General features: G+C 33.8%; 5 protein-coding genes across 6 annotated transcripts; 4 read left to right on the forward strand and 1 right to left on the reverse strand.

Moving 5' to 3' along the window:
• The first annotated feature begins 1,555 nt into the window (after positions 1-1,555).
• LOC117921154 (IQ domain-containing protein IQM6) lies at positions 1,556-5,385 on the forward strand. The gene is made up of 8 exons (XM_034838961.1): positions 1,556-1,966; positions 2,383-2,898; positions 3,272-3,452; positions 3,533-3,621; positions 3,721-3,811; positions 3,896-4,135; positions 4,240-4,341; positions 4,420-5,385. Exons 2-8 carry the CDS (start codon positions 2,456-2,458, stop codon positions 5,161-5,163), a joined length of 1,890 nt encoding a protein of 629 aa, XP_034694852.1. The 5' UTR covers positions 1,556-1,966; positions 2,383-2,455; the 3' UTR covers positions 5,164-5,385.
• A 1,484-nt stretch (positions 5,386-6,869) lies between these two features.
• LOC117921155 (homogentisate solanesyltransferase, chloroplastic) lies at positions 6,870-12,413 on the reverse strand. The gene is made up of 10 exons (XM_034838962.1): positions 12,138-12,413; positions 10,747-10,868; positions 10,492-10,638; positions 9,773-9,998; positions 9,454-9,527; positions 8,585-8,677; positions 8,174-8,291; positions 7,983-8,045; positions 7,378-7,410; positions 6,870-7,101 (listed from the first exon to the last, which is right to left on the reverse strand). The coding sequence occupies exons 1-10, from the start codon at positions 12,357-12,359 to the stop codon at positions 7,027-7,029; spliced, it is 1,173 nt and encodes a 390-aa protein (XP_034694853.1). The 5' UTR covers positions 12,360-12,413; the 3' UTR covers positions 6,870-7,026.
• A 428-nt stretch (positions 12,414-12,841) lies between these two features.
• On the forward strand, positions 12,842-14,523 carry LOC117919632 (40S ribosomal protein S28). The gene is made up of 2 exons (XM_034836839.1): positions 12,842-12,926; positions 14,055-14,523. The coding sequence occupies exon 2, from the start codon at positions 14,061-14,063 to the stop codon at positions 14,256-14,258; it is 198 nt and encodes a 65-aa protein (XP_034692730.1). The 5' UTR covers positions 12,842-12,926; positions 14,055-14,060; the 3' UTR covers positions 14,259-14,523.
• A 1,822-nt stretch (positions 14,524-16,345) lies between these two features.
• On the forward strand, positions 16,346-18,199 carry LOC117919757 (40S ribosomal protein S28-like). The gene is made up of 2 exons (XM_034837004.1): positions 16,346-16,429; positions 17,688-18,199. The coding sequence occupies exon 2, from the start codon at positions 17,694-17,696 to the stop codon at positions 17,889-17,891; it is 198 nt and encodes a 65-aa protein (XP_034692895.1). The 5' UTR covers positions 16,346-16,429; positions 17,688-17,693; the 3' UTR covers positions 17,892-18,199.
• A 2,358-nt stretch (positions 18,200-20,557) lies between these two features.
• LOC117920086 (40S ribosomal protein S5) lies at positions 20,558-25,195 on the forward strand. 2 transcript variants are annotated; one of them, XM_034837439.1, is made up of 5 exons: positions 20,558-20,633; positions 21,857-21,963; positions 24,208-24,479; positions 24,626-24,829; positions 24,916-25,195. In XM_034837439.1, the coding sequence occupies exons 2-5, from the start codon at positions 21,868-21,870 to the stop codon at positions 24,968-24,970; spliced, it is 627 nt and encodes a 208-aa protein (XP_034693330.1). In that variant the 5' UTR covers positions 20,558-20,633; positions 21,857-21,867; the 3' UTR covers positions 24,971-25,195. The 2 variants fall into 2 exon arrangements, with proteins under 2 accessions (XP_034693330.1, XP_034693331.1); XM_034837440.1 differs by lacking the exon at positions 20,558-20,633 and adding an exon at positions 20,662-20,685.
• Positions 25,196-26,577: the final 1,382 nt, after the last annotated feature.

The following is a 26,577-nucleotide window of genomic DNA, read 5'->3' on the forward strand; positions in this document are numbered from 1 at the left end:
TTATAGGATATGATACTCTTCTTCCAAAGCCGGTCCAAATGTTGGGACCCATGATTTTGAACTTTGGGTTGGCGGAGTTAATGGGCTGGGATTAATTTTGTCTCCGATTGAAGAAGTGGTTGAAACTTTGAAACTTAATGCTCAAGCTTTTAACTAGGAGGACTCACTTTCAGAGGACACGCGATCATGCAATATATGGAAAATTCATTCCATTTTCTATTAAAAAAAGAAAAATAAAAGGTTGGAACTTTTAAGTGGTCACTGGTCATGGCCCTTTTTGGCTTTTTGTTTGTTTTCTACACCAAAGAACACTCTCATTCGCACTTGACCAAGGTTTCATTTTCCAAGGAGTGGATTCCTAAAGTGGGTTCACCCTGGTCCTTGTTTACCAAGCCCCCACACGTTTTCTTGATGGACCTCATGGAAAAAAGGAGTTCAATGTTTAATCCCATATATTTGAATACTTCATTTGTGGGGGAGTAGACCATGAAGGAGAAGACTAGCTCTGCTCATAGACTTCAATATTTGTCTTTTTTTTTTTTTTTTTTTATGGGTTCGATGGAAGAAATATTGGTATCTAATGTTATGTTATTTTCAGTCATTGTATGGTTAAAGGATCATACCTTTAAGAAATAGAAATTTCAACCATTATAGCTGGTTCTTCTAATTTCATCGAGAAGTAATTTGGCTGATTCAACTTTTAGATATGATTATATTATTTGAATATTTGGATAATGTTTGATCAAAATGTCTGTCTAAAAATTCGCTATGACTTTTAATATGATTTTTATTGAATTTAATGAATTAAAATTTATTGTTCTATCTTATTAAAGTAGTTTGTTCAACCACCTTAAATTTATTTTGAATGAATCAATTTCATAATTTGGTAAAAGAAAAATGAAGGAAAAAATAATTAATATTTACGAAAAGTATAAGTTGTGAATTTAAGTTATATTATTAAAATTCATTTTATATGTAGTTAAGATTGGAAGTTTTGAAAATAATCTCAAATTCGCTTTTAATCTGTTTATTTAAATTTTAAACATGTGGATATCTAAAAAATTTCACATATTGACATCTTATGAATGATTTTCTAAAAGTGATTTTTTATCTCATATATATATATATATATATTAAAAACACTTTTAAAACATATTTCCTTTATCCCAAAATACTTATTATCCTTGATAAAGGAAGTGCTAATTTTTTATTTTTTTATAAAGAGAATCACTCTCCAAACAAACCTTAATTGATTTGGGAAATGGACCTTTCATCATGTAAATTGTGTTCAAAGCAGGCCACTAGTTTCTATGACACAAAATTAGATTATTACATATTTTTCTTCTCATCTTAGAGGGAGTCAGAAGTTAGAATTTTACAAATAACCCATCTATACATTTGACACATTCAAGCTAGATTCTGGATGTGGTGGGTTGTGTTTCCTTTTAGCATTTTCAGTTTTCTGGCGGGTTGACAGAGTCACCTCTTTCATTCTCACTCTATGTGATTGTATACTTTAATTTTTTATTTTCTCGGGAAAAAGAAAGGAGGACTATTCAACACTGCAATGCATGGATAATTCCCAATTTTTCCAATGGAGGAATTGGGGGAAACTTCCTAGGGACGTCGATAACACGTGGTTGGAGATTATGGGTCTGTTATACAGCTCTGCCCTCCCTCTCTCCTTTTCCTATATATGGAGATTAGCTAAGGGGGGTAAGAGTATTCGGTTTCTGGCTTTGAAAAGCGTAAGTCTGTGAGAGGGGGGAAGTGTTGAATCCATTCTGTAACCTTTAAACCTCAAAAGAAATCAAAGAATCAACCTCTACCCACCCACATTATTCGCTCTCTCTCTCATTGGTACCCACCAATCCGCATTCCCTCATTTGGGTTCGGGTTCTTCTCCCCCCATCTCTCTCCACCTTAAAACAGGTCTCCTCTCTGATTCACCTTGTCTCAGGTTAAGGTATGACTACTACGCATTTCATCCCTGCCTCTTATGTTATTGGTTAGGTTTTTTGAAAAGGGGGTGTTCGTATGGTGTTCAATGAAATGGGTGCGGTGGAAATATTGCTGTGTGTGTGAGTAAATTTGATTTTGGGAATTGGGTTTCGTGGTATGATGTTATTTCTTATCCTGCAATCTTGGATTATTGCTTTAATAGGTGTTTGAGGGTTGTTTTGAAGAATTTAGTCTTTCTTTGGTTGTGGGGAAGAGTGAGAGGAGAAAAGGAAAATGCTTAATGCATAATGCTTTCTTTCACACTTTCCTGAAAACCAAACAGATGGTTAAGAGTTCATAGAAACAATAGCCTCCTTTATTAATAGATTCCCATTGATGAATTTATGTCACTGAGTTTTCTGGTTTTGTTCATCTTTTCAGGATTTGGGACCCCATAGATCTTGCTGAGAGAGATCTTGGTCATTTCCAGATACCAGTCCTATTGTTTAATCAAATGGGAATGGTTGCTTCATGCCCATTTGCAGACGATTTAGACAGAGACTTTGAAGCTGCTCTATTAAGATCCCTCAGCTTCGGAGCCCATGATGTGAAGAATGCATTGCGATCCTTCAGTTTCAATGGCCATGATTCGGAACGCCCTACAATGAAGTCGTTTCCGTCTGGGAAGATGATATTTGAAGGGTCGCTAAGCTTCAAAAGGACTGAATTGGATACCAGGATCTCACTCAAGGCTCCTTGCCCTGATAGCATTAAGAGCAAAGACACCAATGAACAAGTCCCGAAATCGGATAGCCTACTGGAGAAAATCCCGCCACTGACATTGCCAGAAAGAGGAAACAGAACATTCCAGGCTGCATTGAAGTTGCAGAAGGTGTATAAAAGTTTCCGAACCAGAAGACAGCTAGCAGATTGTGCAGTTCTTGTGGAGCAGAGATGGTTAGTATTAGTCTCTACCACAACTCTCTTATTCCATTTGGTTGCTGAGAAAGTAAAAAAGAAAATAAAATGACTGAATAACATAAGGTATTGCCTTTTTGGAATGTTCTTTACTTGTGTTTTCTCAGCATACAAGCAGAAATCTACCCATGTTTTCCATAGAATTTCAAACTTAGATCCAACCAAATAGGTTACTTTGCAAAATTTACACAAGATGACACCACAAAGTACAAACCATGCTACGAGATTGATGTTTGACAGATGATAATCTCCCCCTATATAAGATATGGGACCGACTTTTGGGATAAAAACAAAGGAATGGTTTCATTTCTGTGTGATGCTTTGATTAATACTTTTTAAATGCACTTCGTAGGTGGAAAGTGTTGGATTTCGCTGAACTCAAACGGAGTTCTATATCGTTTTTTGACATTGAGAGGACGGAAAGTGTTTTTTCACGTTGGTCAAGAGCAAGAACCAGAGCTGCCAAGGTAGGGAAAGGTTTATCGAAGGATGAAAAGGCCCGGAAACTTGCTTTGCAGCACTGGCTTGAGGCTGTGAGTGGCATTTATACTCTAAGTGAAACTACTTCTTCTTCTCCCCCTGCTCGTACTAATTTTATTCCTTCTTGTTACAGATTGATCCTAGACATCGATACGGGCATAATCTTCAGTTTTATTATGTCAAATGGCTGCACTGTGAAAGTAGACAGCCCTTCTTTTATTGGTAAGATTTGTGGGGACCGAAACAAAATAATCTGCATACATGACTACTGATTTGTATTTGGATTCTAAGATGGCTCTCTTTTTAACTTTGAATATGCAGGCTTGATATAGGAGAAGGAAAAGAAGTGAATCTTGTTGACAGATGCCCTCGATCGAAACTTCAGCAACAATGCATCAAATATCTTGGTCCGGTAAGCCTCATCTTCATGTCTAATCCCCTCCTTTATCTGCTTGGACCTTGCTAACATTTCATTTTCTTTGGGTTCATTTCATAGATAGAAAGGAAGGCCTATGAAGTTATAGTGGAGAATGGGAAGTTCCTCTACAAGCAGACAAGAACGCTGATCGATACAGTGAGTGGACCAAAAGATACAAAGTGGATCTTTGTCCTCAGTACATCCAAGAAATTGTATATTGGAAAGAAGAGCAAAGGAACGTTTCAACATTCAAGTTTTTTGGCTGGAGGAGCCACACTGTCTGCTGGGAGATTGGTAGTGGAAGAGGGTGTTCTAAAGGTATGAAAAAGGATATAAACCCAGGGAGCTGTTTGATATGGCTGTTTGTTTGTTCCTTAGAATGTAGACTAATCTGATCTTTTTTCTTCTTTCTACTGAACTAGGCTGTCTGGCCTCACAGTGGACATTATCTTCCAACAGAAGAAAACTTTCAGGAATTCATGTTGTTCCTCCGGGAAAATGATGTAGATCTCACTAATGTTACAGTAAGAAACACTGACCTTGCCTCTTCATTTTTGACACTGCCATCAGGAGATGATGTAGTTTCTTTCTTTCATGTTCAGCAATATGCTAGTGAAGAAGAAGAGACCGGCAACAAAAAGGTGGGTGGTTTCGGCCTTCGAAACAACCCATCAGAGGCAGATTTAACTCGAGATGATGAAGAAACCGATGATATGGACTCAGCTCAAGTGGAAACAGATTCAAGAAATCAAGACTCAAGTGCAGCAGGAGCAGAGCCTCATCCACCAACCTCGAGATTGTCTCGAGGATTGTGCTCAAAAATAACCAGACTCGAAATACCAGAAAGAAGTGATGTGTTTGAGAAGTTCATGGAAGAATCAGGGGAGCCAGATTCACCCTCATGCGGTTACGAAACAGCAGAAGAATCATTTTTAACTGAGGAAGATTTCATATATCCTAAAGTGAATTTGTTCAATGAAGATCAAGAAGAAGAAAATGCAAAACCCATCCCAAAAGAAAAAATCATGATGAGGATAAATTCACATAAAGGAATGAAGTCATACCAGTTGGCTCAGCAGTTATCCAGTAAATGGACAACAGGAGCTGGACCCCGAATTGGGTGCATGAGGGACTACCCTTCGGAGCTTCAATTCCGGGTTTTAGAGCAAGTCAACTTTTCTCCAAGAAGTGCTGTTGCTACTCCTAGTTCAACTCCAAAACCGACCAGGTTTGGTGCCAAGGTTTTGACCCCAGTTCCTCATAGGAGAGAAACAAATACTAGCCAAAGTGCCCTTGCTTCAGAGCAAGGTGACATTGCCACAGATAGCAACACCAGTAGCCAGTAATAGGTGGAAGATGGACAAAGGTTGATTTCATTTATTATTTTGTATTGGGGTTGAGGAGATGATACATGGATTCTCCAACACACCTTAGTATGTTATTCTTTTGTACACTTTTTTTTTTCCTTTCCTTTTGTAGATCTGATGCTCCAATTTGAGTTTTGTGGGTGTTGCAACTCTTTTGTTTACAAATAAATAATGAAAAGAAGAGAAGTTCCCATTCAGTCACTTGACTCACTTTCCTTTTGGATGACATGGAAAATATAAAGGAAAAAAAATGGGAAGGAAACTGCAATAGAGAATATTAAAGCATTTCCCTTGGTTTTTTCCTCCAAAAATAGTGAGGAATATTGAAGGGAAAAGCAAAGGAAAAAGAGACGGAAAATTTCACGGCCTCACACATCTTGTTTATTGGGACTCCTATACCAAAACTCCTCTCCACGGGTGACCATTCCTACAGCCACCACCATCAAGCGGGCCTTTTGAATTAGAGAAGTAAGAAAAATTGAATTCCCCTTCTTGGTTGAGCTCTCCAACTGTCCTCTTAAACTTTCCATTTGCTAGCCTGCAGCCAATGGTTAAGCCAAGGCCTCCAGAAAAATTGCGAAAGGTCATTTCCATGTTGTACTCTCAAAAGATAGACCCCGTTGATCAACTCTGCCCAAATGGGAATCAATTAGGAAGAGTTTGTGTAGTATGATTATATCAGTATCGATACTAGTCTTCGGGTCTACTTCCTATCGTTTCTTAAAGTAGCATGTTTATATTTCATCCATGCTTCTTTGGAATTTAAGAAAGACAATAAAACATGTCTATATTTTAAATGCATCTATTTTCAAACAAATTAGATGTTAGCTTAATTTTTTTTTTCGAAAACATTTTGACTTCACACATAATTAATTATTATGAAAATTTTTATTTGTAATTGAATTTTATTTATTAAATATAGGCAAGTCAAATCACCTTTTTCTTTTTATTAATATACATTTTTATTATATTAGTTATGAAATATTAATGTTAAAGATCACATTTTATATTGATTTTGCTTTCTTTTTATTTTCCCCTCAAAAACCAAACATGGGAAATAAATTTCTTGCTTATTTCCCTCAACTTTTCCATGGATGATCAAACAACGGAGAGGTTTTATATCTCTTTCTTTAACGTTTTTTCTCATTTCACTTTTCCTTTTTAATTACTAAGAAAAGAGAAAAATATATTCAAAAAAATAATTTTTAATTTTATTGTGAAAAAAAAATAATTAAAATTAGTCAAAAATTTATGCATTATAAAATTATTCAATTTAATATAATTGAGAAAAATACGAGAAATAAGTAAATTTTTTTTTTTTTTTATTTTCCTTCACTTTTTATTTACTTCTACTTTTTTTCTCTATTTTCTTTCCCTTATATTTTTTGTAAGAACCAAACATAGTATTAAGGTTTTTGTGGCATATCATCATCAATTTTGTTTCCATGTTTTGCCATATAGAAATTGAAGCTGTTCATATACCTTTCAGCAAGAACTGTCCATTTGGTTGACATGAAGGATCCCGGCTAAACCCATAGTGAAAACCTGCAACATTAGCACAGCAAATGTCTTCCATGGAATCTGTGAGCTCGCACTCTAAGTTCCAGCAATGTTATTCTCAACAAATAAAGTCAGTAAATCATGTATTTCAAAGTAAGGGAAGACAAATAAACCCTGAAAATGGGTTGGCTTCAAATGGTTTATCTATATTGCAGAGAATCTTTATTAGGTTCAGTAATTTACATTCTGATATAAAAAGATGTTTAGTTACATTTCACCCACATTGTTATAAACTTATTTGTCTCTATGGGGGAAAGGTTAGATGACATAAAGAGAAACTTGCTAGATGAAAGGGAATATGATATACTCAGCATAGAAGAGGTTCCAAATGAACCGATAGAAATCCGAGATTGATTCCTGCAAAATGCAAGTAAATGCACAATCAGATACCATACGAAAAAAATTATCATTAAGGATGTTGCATGAATTTCAGTGTAGCAGTTGTGCCACAGGTTGCAGCAATTCTGCAGTGAAAAATGTTAAGAAAGAACAATGCTTCCTGCTCAACAAGATGCTATACATTCAATCTAAAAATGATGATTGTAATTGAAACGTTGCTTCCATCATCTTGATGCCACATGAAGTCAACAAGCATTCGAGATTAATAGAGAAGAAAAAGGAGATTGGTACTACCTTGGTATAATTTGCTTGTTCTAATGCCCGTGCCTGAAATCATGTGGAAATCCAACAAATCATAAAATTCTCTGATTAGCAAAAATTGACACAGAATGCTCAGTGGCTAAGAAAGTAACGAAAAATTGGCAGGGATGGAAAGAAGGATCTTTGATCTCAAATTTTCAAACACAAAAATATGTGGTGAATGACAAAGGATCTTTGCTCTTAAACAACTTTGTCAATGACAAAACATATCAAGAATCGTCTTTTCAAGAGTTCCAAAAAATCATTCCACTAAGAATGTGCTGGGGATTAAAACTAAGGAGTATGCTCTCCTTAAGTCCAAGTCAACCAAGATGAAATGTGCCAAGGAAAAATTTTGCATCATGGTTCTAAATGTTGGATCAAGGTGCTCTCACTTTTAAATGGTGCATATGCTAATTCATTGCCCCTGTTCAACATCATCAAATTAGAGGGAAAAATAAATAAATTTATCTTTTCCTCTCATAGCAATGGAAAGGCAGGTGAAGTAATTGAGAGACAGGAGACCCAAGAAAGAAACCTATCTTTTCATCATCCTGATTATTGCAGTAAAAAGAAATTACAAATTCTGAGAAACAAACCTGGAATATCAAACCCGCAGCTAAGATGGCATGTGCAGGTATCATTAAGCTACGCCTGAAAGCCTGCAAAGCATGCAAACTGAAGGACTTAATATTGGGATCTGAATCACATCAGTGAAGTAAAATACAGCTCATATGAAAACCAACCAGGTAAAGATGAAGAAGATAGACTGCAAAGATGATATGTTCACCTGAGGCATATAAATTGCTGCCAAAATGGAACCAATATAATTTACCAGCAAAAGTCCAGAACCAAGAAAAGCAATGTTTCTAACACCAAGCTTTGTTGCCAAGGTTGATATCTGATACCTATAAAACAATTTATGATGCACATATCAGATTGATATTGATAGTAGAGAGAGGGAGGCTTATGGATTAATGAGCGCCATGGGGTTTGGTTTGGTTTGAAAATTTGGGAGATGAGGTTCAAGCAATGTGTGAAATAGATTAGGAAGCTTGGAAATCATACAGGGAAATAAATGATAAAAAGAAGAGAGTGCCTGTTACTTATGAAGATTTATAGAGAGTAAAACAACCCTTTTATAAATACACAGCTAGATAAATCAATAGTATCAATATTCTAAACTGGTTATACAACTTACTTGCGGTCACCCTCAACATCTGGAAGATCTTTCGTTATGGCAATAACCAGTGCAAACAGTGTCACAAAGGTTGTGATGAAAACCACAGGTGCACTGCAGGTACAAATTAAATTGTTGAAGTTAGGAAGTTTCTTAACAGTTGGGAATATTGGGATGATAATCACAACTTAAATGCTATGGCACAAGTAACATTCAAAATTGGAAAGTGGATGGTTAGATAAGTCAGCATGGCTCCTCCAGTACACAAATACAAAGATTCTAATGGGAGATCTTGGTGTCCATGTGAAGTTTTGGGTAAGATTCCGCCACTGACAAATCCAAACTGGGATACTTCCCTCAGGCTTAAGCACAGGCTCAGCTCTTGGAGAATAAATGAAGAAGCACGCCCATACTACTAATATCAGAACCTTGGTTGCATGAACAAGGAACCGTTGTCGAGCAAAACACAGTTAAATCCTGAGAAAAGTACTAGAATGACAATAAGCCATGTCCTACTGGACCTATATCATAACCATATATCAAATAATAGACTCCCTTGCTCTGATTACTAAACCTGAGCTAATTAACTGCATGAAATTGTAATCTATTCTTCTTCAAAGTAACAGCACAGGTGCACAATCCAGCAAATTAAGGCCAGGGGTCCATTACCAGTATATTCTGACAATCTAGCTGTCCCATATTCAAACTATAACCGAGAGAGGATAATTAAAACTGATAGTGTGATTGTCTGCCTATTGCATACCCAATAGCTGATCTAGCCTCAATCTACTGGTTAAACCTCAGGCAATCCACTAAACTTGTGTACACATCTATATGATTTTGTCTCTTAAGTTGACTATAAAGAAGTAAACAGTAATGGGTTAACGCACCTCCACATAAATGGAAGTCCAAGTGCAGCTCTTGTGGCATAATATACACCAAAATTAAGAAGAAACCCCCGTACCTGCAAAAGTTAGTCTTCTGTTACATTATCTGGCTGAAGGTACATGAGCAGCAACGAATTTTAATTTTTCACAAAAAACAGCAAAATGTGCTAACAAACTTCTCAGCATTTTGCTATAGCAAGGAGCACAATTGACATATTCATCACCATACCATATGGATCCAACTACAACTGAAACTTCACGTTACTCAATCCACTCAGTTATTACCATCCGATAGAAAAAAGGGAGAGGACAAATGCTATACCGTGGCAATTATTAGAAATGCTGCAACTGGAAATCTCTTCATTCTAAATGGAGGAACAGAATAGATGGTGCCAAGAACGAGGCCAAGACAGTAAAGCGAAGTGATGAATGACCCAAAGTTGGATCCGACAATCAAAATGCCTGCTACAGCAAAAAACAATACCAAAAACCATGCAGACTGAACTGAAAGGTCACCCGCAGCAATAGGTAAATAAGGTTTATTTACCCTGCAAAAGAAAGAGAACAGGAACTGACATGAGAATTGCATTAGCGTGTATGCCAATAAATTGTCAAGACACAAAATAAGTAATGCCCAAGCAATCAAACCTCCTTAAACACCCTACTTGTGGTTTGCAAATAGAAAACCAGGACTAAACAAATATATTGGTAAATCCAAACAGTAAAAAAAAAAAATGATGACTTAGAAATTTATAACCATGCAATAATATCATTTTGCTTTAAATTGTGGAGGCTTTTTAGATGACTTGGGAAGTTTTGAAAGGCAGTCCAAAATCATTTGATCAAAGATAATTTTTGGAATCTACCATTTCCTAGTTGCAGCCCATCTTCAGGTGGAACCTAGGCCACAAAAGATGTGCTACATGTCCATTACTAGATGCTACCTGATAACCCATGCTCTGGGGCATAGGCTTTCATGCAAGACACCCCTGCATATAACAATTTATTAAACTGATCTCTATATACATAAGTGTTGCATACTTGTCAATACCGATATCATAGATCTGATTGATGCCCACTATATAACCATTTCCACATATAAGGGCAAGAAGACCAGAAAATGCCTTGAACAACAATGACCACTTTATCAGATTTGGGTTCTCAATCAATGCCCTTGCTACCAAAGCACTGTCAAAAGAAGAAAAGATGAACCGAAGTCAAGAATTCTAGGCATAATCTTGGGATCAGGATCAATAAACCATTAATAACTCAAGAATTAGCATGATTATTACTTACGTGGACCCTAATGCTGTTCCGCGAATCGTATGGGGTCTTAAGAATCTCCAGCATGCATCTTTGAACACTGAAAATTTGTTCAGTGGTGGATCAGATCCAGCAGCTCCAACTTGAGTGCTAGCCTGGACAGCATCCACTTTCATGTAAATTTCATGCATAAACCTTGGGTTCCAATAGAGCCTAGTAAATGAAACTTGGATGACCATAAGCTACAAACTCAAAGACCCATATTTTATAAATTCCAACCATGTTTGTGACCATCTCAAAAATGATGGATCATTGTGCCAAATTTTCCTTTAAATGCCATTAGAGCAAATAATATTTCAACTTTAGTATCTACAATTTATAATTTCTACGCCATGATAACAAAAAAATGGTAATGGCAATATTAGATAATTTATTGACTAATTAGTAACTGTTAAAAATTATTCTTGTGAGAAACAATTTCACAAACTGAGCTTAACAATAAAAACATGAAAACTGGAGTTTTGAAATTAGTGAGATATCAGTAATTTCAAGTGAAAAAAGATGGTCTGATTTTTCCAGAACTTTTCATAAAAATGCCCATAAATCTATCCAGTCTCTTAGACTACGTTTGATTCTCCAAAAATTATAAAAGAAAGAACACAGAGGCAAAAATTATATGATAAGAAAAATGTAAGGAAAAATTACAAATTTTTTCTTCTATTTGGTTGTGGATGAAAATGCTGAGAGAAATAAAATTAAATGATTGATGAATGTACTTTTTGACAAACGTCTCTAACTTTTTTTAAGGAAACCCAACCCCCTCTCCCCCTCTCCTCTTTTCCCTATAACTTTTCCCTTGCTTTTTCCCATTGTATCCAAACATAACAAAACCATTTTCCTCCTCACCTTCTCCCATGGTATTCAAACATAACAAAACCATTCTCCTTTGCATTTTTCTTGTAACCAAACATAGCTATATCATATGGTCCTCACACAGGTTCTTCCCAACGAGACATAAGCACATATCAAAAGTTCACCAAACCATTCAATTTTTTTATTTTTTATTTTCTTGATAGGTAAAAGTTCATCAAACCATTTAATAACACTTATATTTCATATTCCCTTCTACCTTTCCTAGGGTTCATATTTACTTAATCGAAGTGTCCCACTGGATTACTAGTGTTTCATATTACATTCCAAATCATTTCCCAACTTCACGGGTCCAATATATAGTTCCTAGTTGAGTGGGGATTCTGTTTTGTGAGGTTCCAGATAATTCAAAAACCAAAACTGCAATTCAACTTTCCTTTTGTTTCTAGGTTCACGGTTTCTTCTTCTTTACCATGACATACCCAAATCAGGCCATTAGACACAGACATGAAAAACCCAAATTTCAAGTAATGACATGAAGAAATAAGACATACCCAGATGCTAAAACGCCTAAAATGTGTGCTTGAAACGGGTTTGGGGAAGCCTGTGCGGTGGTGGAAACCAATGGAAGAGGGGTTCTCAGGAGATTTCAGTAACCAGACAGAAGATTTACAAGCGGGATTAATGGGTATCCTCCTGTGTAGATACGAGGAGTCGCAGTGAGGAGTAGTAGCTGAAATCCGAAGCGAAGATGAAGGAGAGAAGGCGAGCTCCATTGAGTGAGAAGAAGGATGAGGGCCAGTGAAAGTCGGCTGTTTTCTTACATGCTTGGTTGAAACTCAATAAAACAAGAAAGGAAAATAATCAATATCAAAAATTTATTTAGGAGGAAAACAAGATGGAAGTAAGAGGAAAATTTATTAAGGCTAAAAAATAAAAATAAAAATAAGAAAATTAAATTATTCTATTATAATATAATTAAAAATAGTTTAAAAAATAAAAAATTTTAAAATTATTTAATTTATATAATAAAATAAAATAAGTGAAATGAGTTTAAAAAATTGATAAAAAGATAATTTATTTACTTTAAATTTTCGGGACTATGCCTACAAATTTTCACAAAATTCCATTTTTAAAACATACTTGTACGAAAGATTTCAAAGTCTTTTTAACCTCCGGGAAATTCGAAATGACTGAGGTACCCCGCATGTTCCATTTGTCCAGGGTGGCTAAAGGAGTAATTTCATTCACCTCGTCAGCCTATATAAGCAAAATTTTGGGGGTTTCTCCTTCAGAAGCCGCCGTCGATCTTCTAAACCCTCACGTCGTCGTCTCCTTAACAGGTCTGTTTCTTCTTCTATTCTCCTCGATTCTCCGTCAGGTTCTTCTGCTATTTGCCTTTGATTTGTTCTGATTTGATTCATACACTTTTTTCCTACTTTACCTAAGTTTTCAAGGCAATAAAATACTGCATCTGTGGACGAAAATTTTCTCTATGGTTCAAGAAACTGTGTGATATGAAATTGGGGTTTTGGATTTGGTCATAGATGCTGTACAAATTGGTCATAATGCTTTATTCATGATTTACTGTTCAATAAATTTTGGAACATGCTTTATGTCATTTTTTGATCTGTTTTGGTCATTGGAAACTCTTGAATAAGAGTTTGAAAGGTGCCTTTCAATTGTCAGAATGAGAAGATTTATGGATGAGTTTGGTACTCTGGATTAGGAAACGGAATAGGATGTGAATGGAGGTGAATCACAATACAACGTGGAAGGGAGAAATAAAAATCCAAAAAAAATGGGTTTCGGTTAATTGTCATTCACTTTCCATACTGTTAAAGCAACAAAGTAATGAATGGGATTCCCATTCTCTGTTTCAGCTGCCCAAACATGGCTTTATAGGATTGGAGGAAAAGGCTAAGAGTATAAATGATGATTCATGAATTAAAATGAAAAGCACGCATTGCGAATTCCTGTATGATTATAGTTGGTTCCTCAGTGAATTTCATTTCTTGTTTTTTGCAGCATTTTATGGAGGGCTTACTTTTCTAATGCTGGTTACTTGATTGTTTGTTGAAAATTTTCTTTATTCTGTATTCCATTCCTATCTTGGGAAAACTACGAGGAAGAAGAAAAATCCCACAAGGAAATTTGGCTTCCCTTTTCTGGTTGTGATGGAAAATATGAATGAAAATTAGAAGGAAATTTATCCATCTTGAAACTCCTTTCAAATTGAAAGGGGAAAAGTTTCATTGTCTCTTACCTTATTCCTGATATTCAAATGGACAATTTAAGTCTCAGTTTTGGAGACTCTGGTTCCTTTCTTGGTTGTACCTGATTTAGACAACCCTGTGGAGTTTATGTTTTAAATGAGTTTGCTTTTATAGAACTTGAAAGGAAAAACCAATTATATGAAAAATGGTGCTTAGTATTTATGAATTATAACCAGCAATTTTCTTTGTCAGCAGTGCGAAATGGATGCCGGGGTGAAGCATGCTGTGGTGGTGAAAGTTATGGGTCGAACTGGATCAAGGGGTCAGGTGACACAGGTGAGAGTGAAGTTTTTGGATGATCAGAATAGGTTTATTATGAGGAATGTGAAGGGACCAGTCAGAGAAGGAGACATCCTCACCCTGCTCGAGTCTGAGAGGGAGGCCAGAAGGTTGCGTTGATGGGTTCATCTTTGTTCCTATATCCATATTTTGGTGGCTCGATTATGAGTTTTGTAGTGGCAGCTAGTATATGACTGTTTTATCCTGAGTTGTTATGTTGAAGCTCGATTACGAATTTCTTGGTTTTTAAAGTTAAAATGTAGTGTGAAGATTGTTATCTTTCTGGATCACTTAAAATTTACTTGTTTTGGAATGCATTGGCTTGAATGTTATGGGGATTTTTATGTGGTATTGTGGACATATGAGCTAATAGTATGTTCTTCAATCACTTTGGGCTCATCATGCAGCTGATTTTGGAGTTGAATGAGGTGATTCCTTTTGGTGAAGAATGGTGATAATGGTATTGTTTGGCATAGCTGATTTTATTACTCTCTTTCTACTTCCTTAACAAAATCCGAACTGGAATTGATACTGAGCTATGATTTGGCAGGTATATATGGGATTCAATGCTGTTTATTGCTTTTATGGTTTCCAAGATGTTCACCTAAAATACTTGGATTAAAGGTTTAGCAGCAGTGGCTAAAGTAGGGGTTAGGCTGTTGCGCGAATAGTAATATTAAGTTTGGAAATTTTATTTAAAATCGTTTTTCTCTCAGTATTCCAAATAATAAAAAAATTGTTTTTTGATGTTTTGATTTTTATTTTTTTTGAGAATTTGAAATGTTGTAGATATAGCATTTTTAAATATTTAAAAAAATAATATTTATTGAGCTATTTTATTTTTAATGCCATAATATTTTTAGTAGCGTAAAATTTAATTTTTTATTTTTTTAATCTTAAAAATAAAAATTCTGTTTTAGAACCACGTTATCATTAATTCACTATTAAAACATAAATAAGATCTCAACCGTTTATTTTATCCTAATATGAATTTCTGGTGATTTGATGTTAATTATCATCTATTGGTGATGGAAGTAGAGCACAGTAACTGCAGTGCTGCGCGATATATCACCGTGATGGATGAGAATGACTATGTTTCAAGCACATTTCGACACTAACTACACGTACGAGGTCTCAATTTGCATTTAACATGCATGTAATAATGAATTGACCATCAAATTTCTAAATCTAATATAAAAATGTAGGATAAAAATTCATATTATAAACTTGATAAAAAAAATTAAAAGTTTGTTTGGCCATATCTTTCCGAAACTTATTTTTAAAATTTTTTTCATTTTCTTTATTTTTAAAATTAATGAAAACAATTCTTAATTATTATCTATAAATTATTTTCTATTTAACTTTATTTTAAAAAATTAATGAAAACAATTCTTATTTATTATCTATAAATTATTTTCTATTTGACTTTATTTTTAAAAATTGTTTTAAAAAATAATGGTCAAACTTCGTTATAAATTAAAAAAAAAAAAACTTTATATTTTTTAAAACATAATTTTTTTTAAATCATATTTTCAAGCAAACCTTAACCTATATACTTAATGCACTAAATCTTTTACTAGTTTGTTCAATTAATATACATTTTACCAATATAATTTTTTTTAATCGAACATCTTATACTTGAAAATTAAAAATGATAGATAATTTTTATGCTACTATTAATGGATATAGCAAAATGCTCCAAAATATAAATAAAATTTAAACAAATAATACATGCATAAATTTTATATAAATAAATAGTGGGGTTCCTATTTAGTCTCAAACCCAATCTAAATTACAAATTTAATTCATAATTTTTTTTTTGTTTTTTATTTTTGTCTACTTCATCACTTTTTTTTTTTCTAAAAAAAACATTTATTTGGAAAACTTTATATATTAACAATATTATACTAAGAAAATTTAAGAATTAATTAAAAGGATAAAATAATCCCAAAATTTATAAATTTAACTTCTCCTATATTTTTAAAAAGTAATCAATTTTTTACAATTTCGATTATTCATACGTAGATTTTTTAAATAAAAATATAAAAAGAAGTTATATTTCCGAATTTAGGTTTTCTCATCTTTCTGTTCAAATAATCCAAAATTTAAATAAGATCTAAAATGACTGAAGTACCCATCATGCACCTGTTGGACAGAATGGGTAAATCAGTAATTTCAAATCCACAGACGCTATATAAAATAATAGCTTGGGGGTTTAGGGGTTTCTCTCCTCCGAAGCCGCCGTAAGTGCTCCAAGCCTTTCTTCTTCTCGTCGTCTTCTCTCTTCGCAGGTCTGTTGTTCTTCTCTTCTCCTTCATTGCTGCATGGTATTTTGCTTTTGATTTATAGTTGTGCGATTTATAAATGGTTTTCTGATGTTCCTAAACATTTAGAGCAATGTGTGATGCGAGTTGGACAAGAGTGGGTTTAATATTGGTAGGAACATTTTGGGATTTGGTCGTAGATTCTGTACAAATTAAATATCATACTTTATCGATGATTTTACTGTTAAAACAATTTTTTTTTTTTTTTGGGAATTTGTTTTATGTCAGATTTTAATCTGTTTGTTTTGGTCTGTGGGAACTCTTGAATAAAATTTTTTGTAGGTGGAAAGGGAAATAATTGGAAGTGGGGAGAAGGTTAAGAATGTAAATGATAATTCATAAATTAAGATGAAAATCTTCCATTGCAAAGCCCTGTGGGATTGTAGTTGGGTTCCCAATGAGTTGTTCTCCTTGTTTGGGTGATGCAGATCCTCTAATATAGGTTACTCTGATTACTTACTGACCTAATATGAAAATTAGGGCCTGTTTGGCTATTGTTTTTAGAAATAGCTTTCTTGTCCGGAAATAGCTCTCCAGCATCTAGAACAGGTTTGGTAAATTTTGGATTGAAACAAATTTATTGAAGATTTGTTTTGAAAATAGGGTGATTTTTTTGGAATATATTTTAGATTTTTTTTAGGTGTTTTTCTGTGGAGTGTTGTTAGCAACAATTAGAAACATAGAGAATAAATCAGGAATATGACATTGGAGAATAGTTTGAGACAATGGTGTCTTAGAATTGAGTCTGCAAACTGAATTTTGCTTCTGAAAACAACATAGATCTGTTTTTAAGAACTGTTATCAAAAATTGAAAACTTTACCTAACATTCCCAGTTTTCCTTGCTTGGTTGCGATGGAAAATATCAATGAGGAGAAAATATTCTGGAATTGTACGTCTTTAGGATCCTTTTCTATTTCAGAGGTCAATAAGTTGGATAAATGGATGAAATTCTTTGGTCTGAAGGCTTTTTGTTTTTCTTTCTACCTTCTTTCCTTCCCCTTATTTCTAAGAATGGAATGGACCATTAATGTGGCAACTTGGGAAACTGTGATGAAGAAGTTACTTTATTGATAGCATGGTTCTCTTCGATTGAATTTATCTATATCACCTAATTCAGAGTTGTCTATTCATTTTCTTTAAATAGTCTCTGTAACTAGAAAGAAAATACAATCTTTTAAATGATGCCCTTATGCATCTATTATAAATGATTTTGTTTGTTTGCAGTGCAAAATGGAATCTGGGGTGAAGCATGCTGTGGTGGTGAAAGTTATGGGTCGAACTGGCTCAAGAGGTCAGGTGACCCAGGTGAGGGTGAAGTTTTTGGATGACCAGAACAGGTTTATTATGAGGAATGTGAAGGGACCCGTCAGAGAAGGAGACATCCTCACCCTGCTCGAGTCTGAGAGGGAGGCGAGAAGGTTGCGTTGATGGGGTCATCTTTGGTTCCATTTCCATGTTTTGATAGGTATCTTATGAGTTTTCCAGTTTCAAGCTTGTAGTTTTGGGTTTTTCAAATTAAAATTCTGTTTGAGGACGGGTTTTAGTTTTATGTTTGGAATGAATTGGCTTAATCGAACTCCATGTTTTTTAATGATGCAACTTCTAGCTCATAGAATGGAGCAAGATGTTGTTTCATGTGGTTGTGAGCATTTGAGTGTAAGCATTCCTCAATCACATTTGGACAAATAATCATTCAGCTGATTTTGGAGTTGAATCAATGGACATGTTTTTTCTGATTTTCTTTGACTTAACCAACTCAAATTCAACCCAAACCGAGAGAAATGAAGGGTTAGACTTGAATTGAATGCCTAGGGTTAAATGTTAAGTGAGGTTGAACTTTAATTGATTGCTTCCTAATTCGGGTTGGACTCAAATTAGTTATAAATCCAATTAGCTCGCCCAAATTACAACCCAAATAAATTCAATTCCTTTAATTGAATTTTTTAAGACTGTTACAAAATAAATATAATTTATTAATAACTAAATATTGTAACATTGAATTTATATTTATGAAAAATGAATTCTTTGATTTTATGTGTTTAGAAAATATATAATGAAAAATCATATATAATTAAGACCTAGCATTTGCCACAAAATAAAAAATAAAAAAATTAAGCCTTATTAACAAAAGGGTTTTCATCAAAATCACCCCTAAACAAATATTAAGGTGTGGCAAGGTCCTATCAAATGCATATTGTTTCAAGTTTAAGTTTGAGTTTAATTCTTTTAAAGTTTTAATTAAATTATTATTTTCAATTATAGTAGGTTTGTAATGTAACGATTAAATTGAAATTTTAATTTTATATTGTTTATTTTTTTATTTAATGTTTTAATTTTTTATAATTTACTTATTTATTAAATTTGTTTTTAATATAAGATATTTACAATTGAAAAGTATTTTTAATTTTTGAAAATTTTAAATATATCGGTTGCAGCTCACGTGGCTTAGACATAGCCTTTTGGAGGTTGGTTGTTGCTTGTGATTGCCCATGATTCGAATGGTTATATTCAGCTCTCAAATTAGTTTTGATCATCACGTAGTTAATGGAAAATTTATTTTATGTTTTGAAAAACAGCTAGAACGAAATTTCAATTTGTATCCGTTGTAGTCTAAAAACAGATTGAATTGCACAAGGTGTTGAACGATGACATTAATAACGTCATGGTGTTGAATAATTAGTAGGGAGTGAAAATCTTGATTATCCATTTTCTTCATCTAATAATAATAATAATAATAATAATCCATAAAAAAATCATAAATACAAAGAAAATATTTAATGATGTTTTATAGAAAACTTTTTATATACCTCTTAATTTATTCGTGCAGATTATCCAAAGAAACGAATATAAACATGGGTATTAAGCTTTTAAATACCTTTCCATCAACCCTAATTTTACTTCTATTCTACCAATCAAAAAACGTTTCCTATTAAGATTTAAATTATATTTGTACAATGTGTTTCATATCTTAATCAAATCTATTTATTCTTAAATTTATACTTATTTTTAAAATATTATTTCGTAAATGTTACATATTCTTAAATTTTATTTCTAAGTAATTTTAAAACTATGTAATATACTAAAACAAAATTATAAACATCGACAAGATATTATTCCTTAAAGAGTTTTAAATAGTCCCTATAATGCCCTTTTTCTCCAATAAAAAAAAATATACATAGATTTTCAATTTAGGAAGATTTTGTGCTTTACTTTAAAAGAATTTTAAAATATCTCCATGTTCACAAATAATATTTTTGCAAATACCGTTTAATGAATATATATAAAAAAGGAATATTTATTAAAAAAATGTAACAAATTAATTATGTTTTGAGTTTAAATTTTCGAGTGTTATTTATTTAAAACTCTTTTCAAAGTAATTACTTTTTAGTCTTACTTATCTTTCTAAATATTATTTCTATAAATTATAAAATATTCACGAATATTATTTTCATAAATATTAATTAATATTTTTTAAAATATTATTTACTAATTGGAATCACGATTTAATGGAAGAAGAAAAAAAACCCTTTTTAAAGCAATCGTATTGTATTTTTTTTTTTGAAATTATAGATTGAATGTTTTACTAAAACCAACAAGAAGTAAATTTTTTAAATTATTTTTTAAAAGTAATTCTTTGCTATTTTGAAAAACAATATTCTCTATGAAAATTAAATTATAATATAATGAAAAAAAGAAAGAAAGAAAGAAAGAAGAAGAAGATAATGATTAATAAGCTTTTGAAAATAATTCATCATATATATTTGAAAATAAAAAATATATCCAAATAATTTTTATATATAGCTTTTATCAAAAATATGAATTTGGAAAATATTCAAGGAGAAAAAAAAGATCGAGTTCATTTCTATTTTTTTATTTATTTTTATTTTTTTACTTTTACTTAATTTTTCTTCCAATTTTCTTTTTCCAAGACTTTCTCTTGAACTTTATTTTTATAAATTACTGAAGGTTGGATTTACAAATGGATACTATTTCACCCCCTTTAATCAAATAACCCAAAAAGAAAAGAAAAGAGCCAGGCCCAGTCCAACGAGTCTATGAATGGACCTCAGCCCATTAGGCCCAGATACCGTGCCCTAGCTTAAATACAGAAACTCTAGGGTTTTTGATTCATTGCTGCTTTCTCCTGCCTCCGGCATTGTAGAACTCCAGGTTAGTGTCTGCGCGTGCCGATCTTGATATCGTTTCGTGCTCTCGGTTTTAGGTATAAGACTAATATCGTTTCGTAGTCTCGGATTTAGGTGTATGATTCGTGTTGTAGTTGAAGAAGTCGTGTTTGGGGAATTTAGTATGTTGATTTGCCCGATATTTTTTGTATTTTTTTTTTTTAGGGTTTTGTTTGTCTGAACTATTTCGATTTATAGTTGATTTATTGTTTTTGTTTGGGTTTTTGCTTTTGCTCTGTGATACAAAAAACTCTGAAAAATATCAGAAAATAATTTTAAAATGCAAAATTAAACTATAATAGATGTTGGTTGGTAGCAAATTAGGTTGGGGAAAATGATCATAGAAATATCTGTAGTGAAAGAGGAAAGCCAATAAGCCTATATTTACATCTTGCTAGTTGAAGCTTGAAATCTTACAAGCTTGCTCCATGATTTAAGTGTAGCCAAGGAGAAGAAACTGCATATAAAAGAATATATTAGTCAATTTTCGAAATAATTAATCTAATTTGAAATAATTAATCTAATTGCGACTGGCACGTGAAAAACTGAAAGTGTCAAGTGACTAGCACAAGCATGGTAAAGCCGAAAACTAGGGTTTTACTCTCTTCTTCCACTCGGAGCTCTGAGCATTCCATCGTTGTTTCATTCTGTACAATTTCTGATCATAGGCATGGTTTTTGTTGTTTTCTATATATATGTATAAAGTTGAAGTTTTTATTTACCAATTACCATCGTTTCCAATGTCAACATTCAATCAATTCAAATGAAAATCTCTTAGTATTTGTCTTAAGAATAATTTATTTGACTTTCAATGTAGTATTTGACAACTAGAATGTATTGTTTCATGAAGGGTTGTTTATTTATTTATTTTTTCCAATTTGATTTTTTGTAAAATTATGAAAAGTTGAAGGTATGTGTGTCATTGTATCATGTATCATATTGTGTTCCATGTAGGTATTGTAAGTTTCCCTGAGATATATACTGTGATACATATTGATTACATGAAAAAATGTATCATATCATCGTGTTGTGTAACAACTATGATCACGTGTTTGCACCCTTACCAATCGGTAAACCATCTGTTTGTTTCCTGAGAAAATATATCAAACTGAATGGTTGAGATCTTCCTTGTTGGGAAACTACATCAATGGAAAATGCTTTTATTTTTTTGAATCATTTTGTGATAATTTTTTTCCCTTGGTTTTTTAGGTTTGATAAGAATGGCAGTTGAGGTCGCTGATGCTGCTGGTGGGATTACCAATCTTCAGGAGACGACTGTGAAGCTCTTCAACCGCTGGAGCTTTGATGAAGTGCAGGTTTCAATCTCGATCTTGTTTTTCTCAGATGTAGTTGTTTGCTATACCACTCTGTTCCCTTCAATGGTTCTGTTGTCTAATTTTTTCCATATCATTATCTGTCAATAATAGGCTTTATAAATTGGTTGAGGTCAAAAGTAAGGAGAGGGAGGTTGTTCTTTTGTTTTCCCTTTTCCATTTTGCTTGCCAGTTTGGTGTTGATTGTGTACATCGAGCCTATCTTGCTACTCTCTTTTCAGAAGCTTTATTATTATATCCTCTTACTTGCCTATAAAAAATCAGTTTTCCCACATATCTGTTTCATCAAATGGTCCTACAAGATCACTATTTTTTGCTCACTCCTTTGTTTATATAATTTTCAAGATTGTTAAATTAATAAGCTAGGTTTCAGTTCTTTCCAGTTTTTTTTTTTTGTTATAATTTCTTCTTATTTTAAAATCTCTACCAATTACATAGGTGAGAATTGTCCTTTGCTTGTTAATGGTCTTCATTGAATCCAGGGGACAATTAGTAGATTGAAAGAGTTTATGGGGGGGAGAGTACCTTATAGGTTTGCTGGAGAAGCTGTTTAACAACTATTCTTGAGAATGACAGAAGGCCAAATAGGCTAATTATGTGAGGGGCTTGTTGTGTTTTAAAGTGTAAAATTACTAGTTGAATTGCGCTATTGACAAAAAGCTTATTAGTCAGAGATATTAAAGAGAGACTTCAAAAATAATTTCTCCAAACCCAATCAAAGTGTGAAACATGTATCAAGTTGAAATGATTTTGTTCCATTAATGGAAAGATAGTGAGGGAGCAGTAAAAACCTTCCATAGGGCTGTATGCAATTGTATTTTTAATCTTTACTAAATTGTCTAAAAAATTCATGTAGCTGTATTCCATGTTTAGCCTTTTTTTTTTTTTTTGGTGGAATTGCATTCCCTTCTATAATTGCTTTTCTCCAAACCCAATCAAAGTGTGAAACATGTATCAAGTTGAAATGATTTTGTTCCATTAATGGAAAGATAGTGAGGGAGCAGTAAAAACCTTCCATCGGGCTGTATGCAATTGTATTTTTAATCTTTACTAAATTGTCTAAAAAATTCATGTAGCTGTATTCCATGTTTAGCTTTTTTTTTTTTTGGTGGAGTTGCATTCCCTTTTATAATTGCATTTGGACAATTGGGTTGTTGGCAATGTCAAAATAGTGAGTGAAAGCTCTTTGACATTTTTTTTAATGGGTAAATGGATTGAACTTGGAATCTTCCTGTCCTGATCCTAACTCCCTTGGATGCATATAGAATTATAGATCAAAATATACTATTAAGATTTCTGGTCATTCCTACTTCACTGCAGTAGTTGTTGATGATACATGTGCTGGTTGCTTATACACCATGTCATTAAGCTGCCACAGAGAATGCATGTCATTTATGTGTGTTGTAGATGCGTACTTTTTTCTATTATTAATTTATACAAACCTATCTTTACCTATCAAAAAAGAATAAAGAAAAGAGTGTTATAGATGGTACATATTGTCATTGTAATTGCAAAATCAGTTAGTGACTAACCACAATGAGAGACAGCTTAAGCGTCAATGCTGCTATAATTGCCACTATTACCTTGGCAAGCTGACAGAAGGAAGTGCTCTTTACCATGTTAAAATTGGTGACATTCTATGAGGAGAGGGTGGGGTTTGGTCAGGTGCTGCTTTCGCAATGAAGAAAATGGGTCAGCTGTGCACATCCTTACCCAGTGCAAATGGACTACTTGTTTTTGGCCTTTGATGTTCTCTCTGTTTGGTGTTTTGGGTCCCTTTTCCATTCTGTTAAGGATGCCTTCTTCAGTTGCATGGCTCCATTCTCTGATACAAGCACAAAAGTGTAGAAGCTGATCCCTCTGGGTTTCTTTGGGATTAATTGAAAAGAGTGAAAGAGGACAACTTTTGAACAAGTGGTATCATGCTTAGAAATGAAGGATATGCATTTAAGACCTTGTTTTGATTTGGACCCATGGCAGTTCAAGTTCCTAATTATCCATGTTGGACTTTGTTGATAGTTTGGGGAATAGTTAGTTTGGGTGCGATGTTTTTATTTTCTTGTGGTGGTACTTGGGTTATGCACACTTTTGTTTAGTTCTTATGATACATTTTTGTTTGCCTATAAAAAAAGGGTGACATCTTTCCAAAACTTTGTAAAAGATTAGTTTGGCCTTTTGTTAAACTGTACTTTTCCATTGAGCTTCTTTTGTTATGTATTTGCACAGATTTCTGACATCTCTCTGGAGGACTACATTGCTGTGAATCCAGCCAAGCATGCCACCTATGTCCCTCACACAGCTGGGAGGTATTCTGTCAAGCGGTTCCGGAAAGCTCAATGTCCAATAGTGGAGAGGCTTACTAACTCTCTGATGATGCATGGTCGCAACAATGGGAAGAAGCTGATGGCAGTTCGAATCATTAAGCATGCCATGGAAATTATCCACTTGTTGACTGAGCAGAATCCCATCCAAGTGATTGTTGATGCTGTGATCAACAGGTAATGGCAATGGGGGCCCGTTTCCTTGAGCAGTGAATAATGTCCTCCCTCTATGCACTCTTAATGGCTTTTCACGTTGTATTACAATCTTTTTTCCTCTGTTTTACATTTTCCTTTCCTCTTTCAATTATATTCTGTTACTACAGTGGGCCAAGAGAAGATGCAACTCGAATTGGCTCTGCTGGTGTTGTGAGGCGTCAAGCTGTTGATATCTCCCCTTTGAGACGCATCAATCAAGCTATCTATCTCCTCACTACTGGAGCCCGAGAATCTGCTTTCAGGAACATAAAGACAATAGCTGAATGTTTGGCTGATGAACTCATCAATGCTGCCAAAGGTTCATCCAACAGGTACAAAAAGGCCCACATTTTTATACCATTTGACCATCTATTCTCCTCTGTTCTCTGCTAACCGTTTGCAATTATCGGCATTTCAGTTATGCAATCAAGAAAAAGGATGAGATCGAGAGAGTTGCAAAGGCCAACCGTTGAGTTGCAGGATGCTTCGTGGCCAGAGAAAGTTTTGAACACATCTCTCTTGGGTTCTTTGTTTGGTTTTTGTTGCGTTATGCTTGAACAAGATTAGTGAATTGTTGCTTCCTTTTCTGGTAGAGACGTACTTTTTTCCTTCTATATTGTTGCTGGAGTTCTAATATATCTTAACAGGCACCAAGAATTATGTTTTTTTGTGTTATTTTATTTCACTCATTTCCCTAAGTTGGATGCATTGTTTGTTTGTTTGTATGGTTGTTCTTACTTCTTGACCCAAGTGGGAAAATGAGGATGAAGGATAAAAAGGGAATTTAAATTTAATATAATTTTAATTTTGTTTTTTTATATAAAGAATTAAGTTTATAAATCCATTTAATTTTTTTTTTTTAAATTGAACAGGGGTTTTTAGAATCTCTTAGGGTTTACATTGTGTTTGAGAGAAGATTTTTATTTTATTTTTTTAATTTTCAAACCTTAAACTAAAATGGACAATGGTGTGGTACCCACTCTCAAAATTGTGCTATCATGTTCTCTTTTTTCCTTAAGAAATCAGAGGATCCAATTTTCAAATGGAAAAGCGGGAGAGAAGATTTGGTCCATCTGACAATCTAGTGGAAAGTTTGGTAGGTCATACCCCAACAGACAGCCAATGGTCTGACTCCCTAACACGTGTACCACTAAAAAAATCTACCGGTCAAATACACAATTTCTTGCACTTGCGACCACCTTCTCCTCCCTCCCTTCAAATACATGAATATGGGCAGGGTGTGCCATCTCCATTTTATCGCCTCCCCTCCCATTCTCCCTCCATTCTCAGCTCTGAAAATGGCGGCTTCTCATGCTTTGAAGATGCTTCACTCCGGATGAACAACCGATATCTACTCTACCCTGTCCTTAAGGTTAGTGCACCCCAAACCTTCCATTCCCTCGTTTTTCTTTCTTCTTTGAAAGCGTATTGTTCTTTTTCTTTTCTTTCATCAATGTGATTCTCTGAACAACCTTTGTAATATTTCTGCATCTTTCTGTTCTTAAATTTTCCCTAGAAAGTTGGGACTTGAGAGGCTGGCTGGAATGTATTTCTTGTTATTGTGTTGTGATTTAGCACACATTTTTGGTATAGGATTTCTTCACTCTCGCTTTTCCCCTCTCAGAAAAATCCAGAAATGGGAATTAATCATGCAAATATATCAAACCAACCTGATTTTGAATGTAGTATTTGCCCAGAACGGTCTAAAAACACCATGCTATTAAGGAAAGAAACAGAGGAATCTAATTAAAGGTGGTCAAAATTTCATAAAAATATCAGGAAGGTTGTGTTGAAACCAACCATTCAACGATTTTGTTGAGGTATTGTGTGGCTTTCTGTGGATACGACTCTAAAGAAATAGCTCTAAGTACAACTAACAATGACAACGATGGATTGCTTGTTATATATATATTCGCATGAAGCATGCATTTGGTTGTTGACCACCATATCTTGATCTATAGCCTTAATATGGGAATTACAATGGGCATTTTGGGAATAAAAATTCAGATCTCATGATACTAAAATGAAGCAATTGTCATACATTAATCCCGATTATTGCACTCACTTGTAGGTAAAAAAA

Source organism: Vitis riparia, chromosome 8, assembly GCF_004353265.1.
Source record: "Vitis riparia cultivar Riparia Gloire de Montpellier isolate 1030 chromosome 8, EGFV_Vit.rip_1.0, whole genome shotgun sequence".
Classification (NCBI taxonomy): domain Eukaryota; kingdom Viridiplantae; phylum Streptophyta; class Magnoliopsida; order Vitales; family Vitaceae; genus Vitis; species Vitis riparia.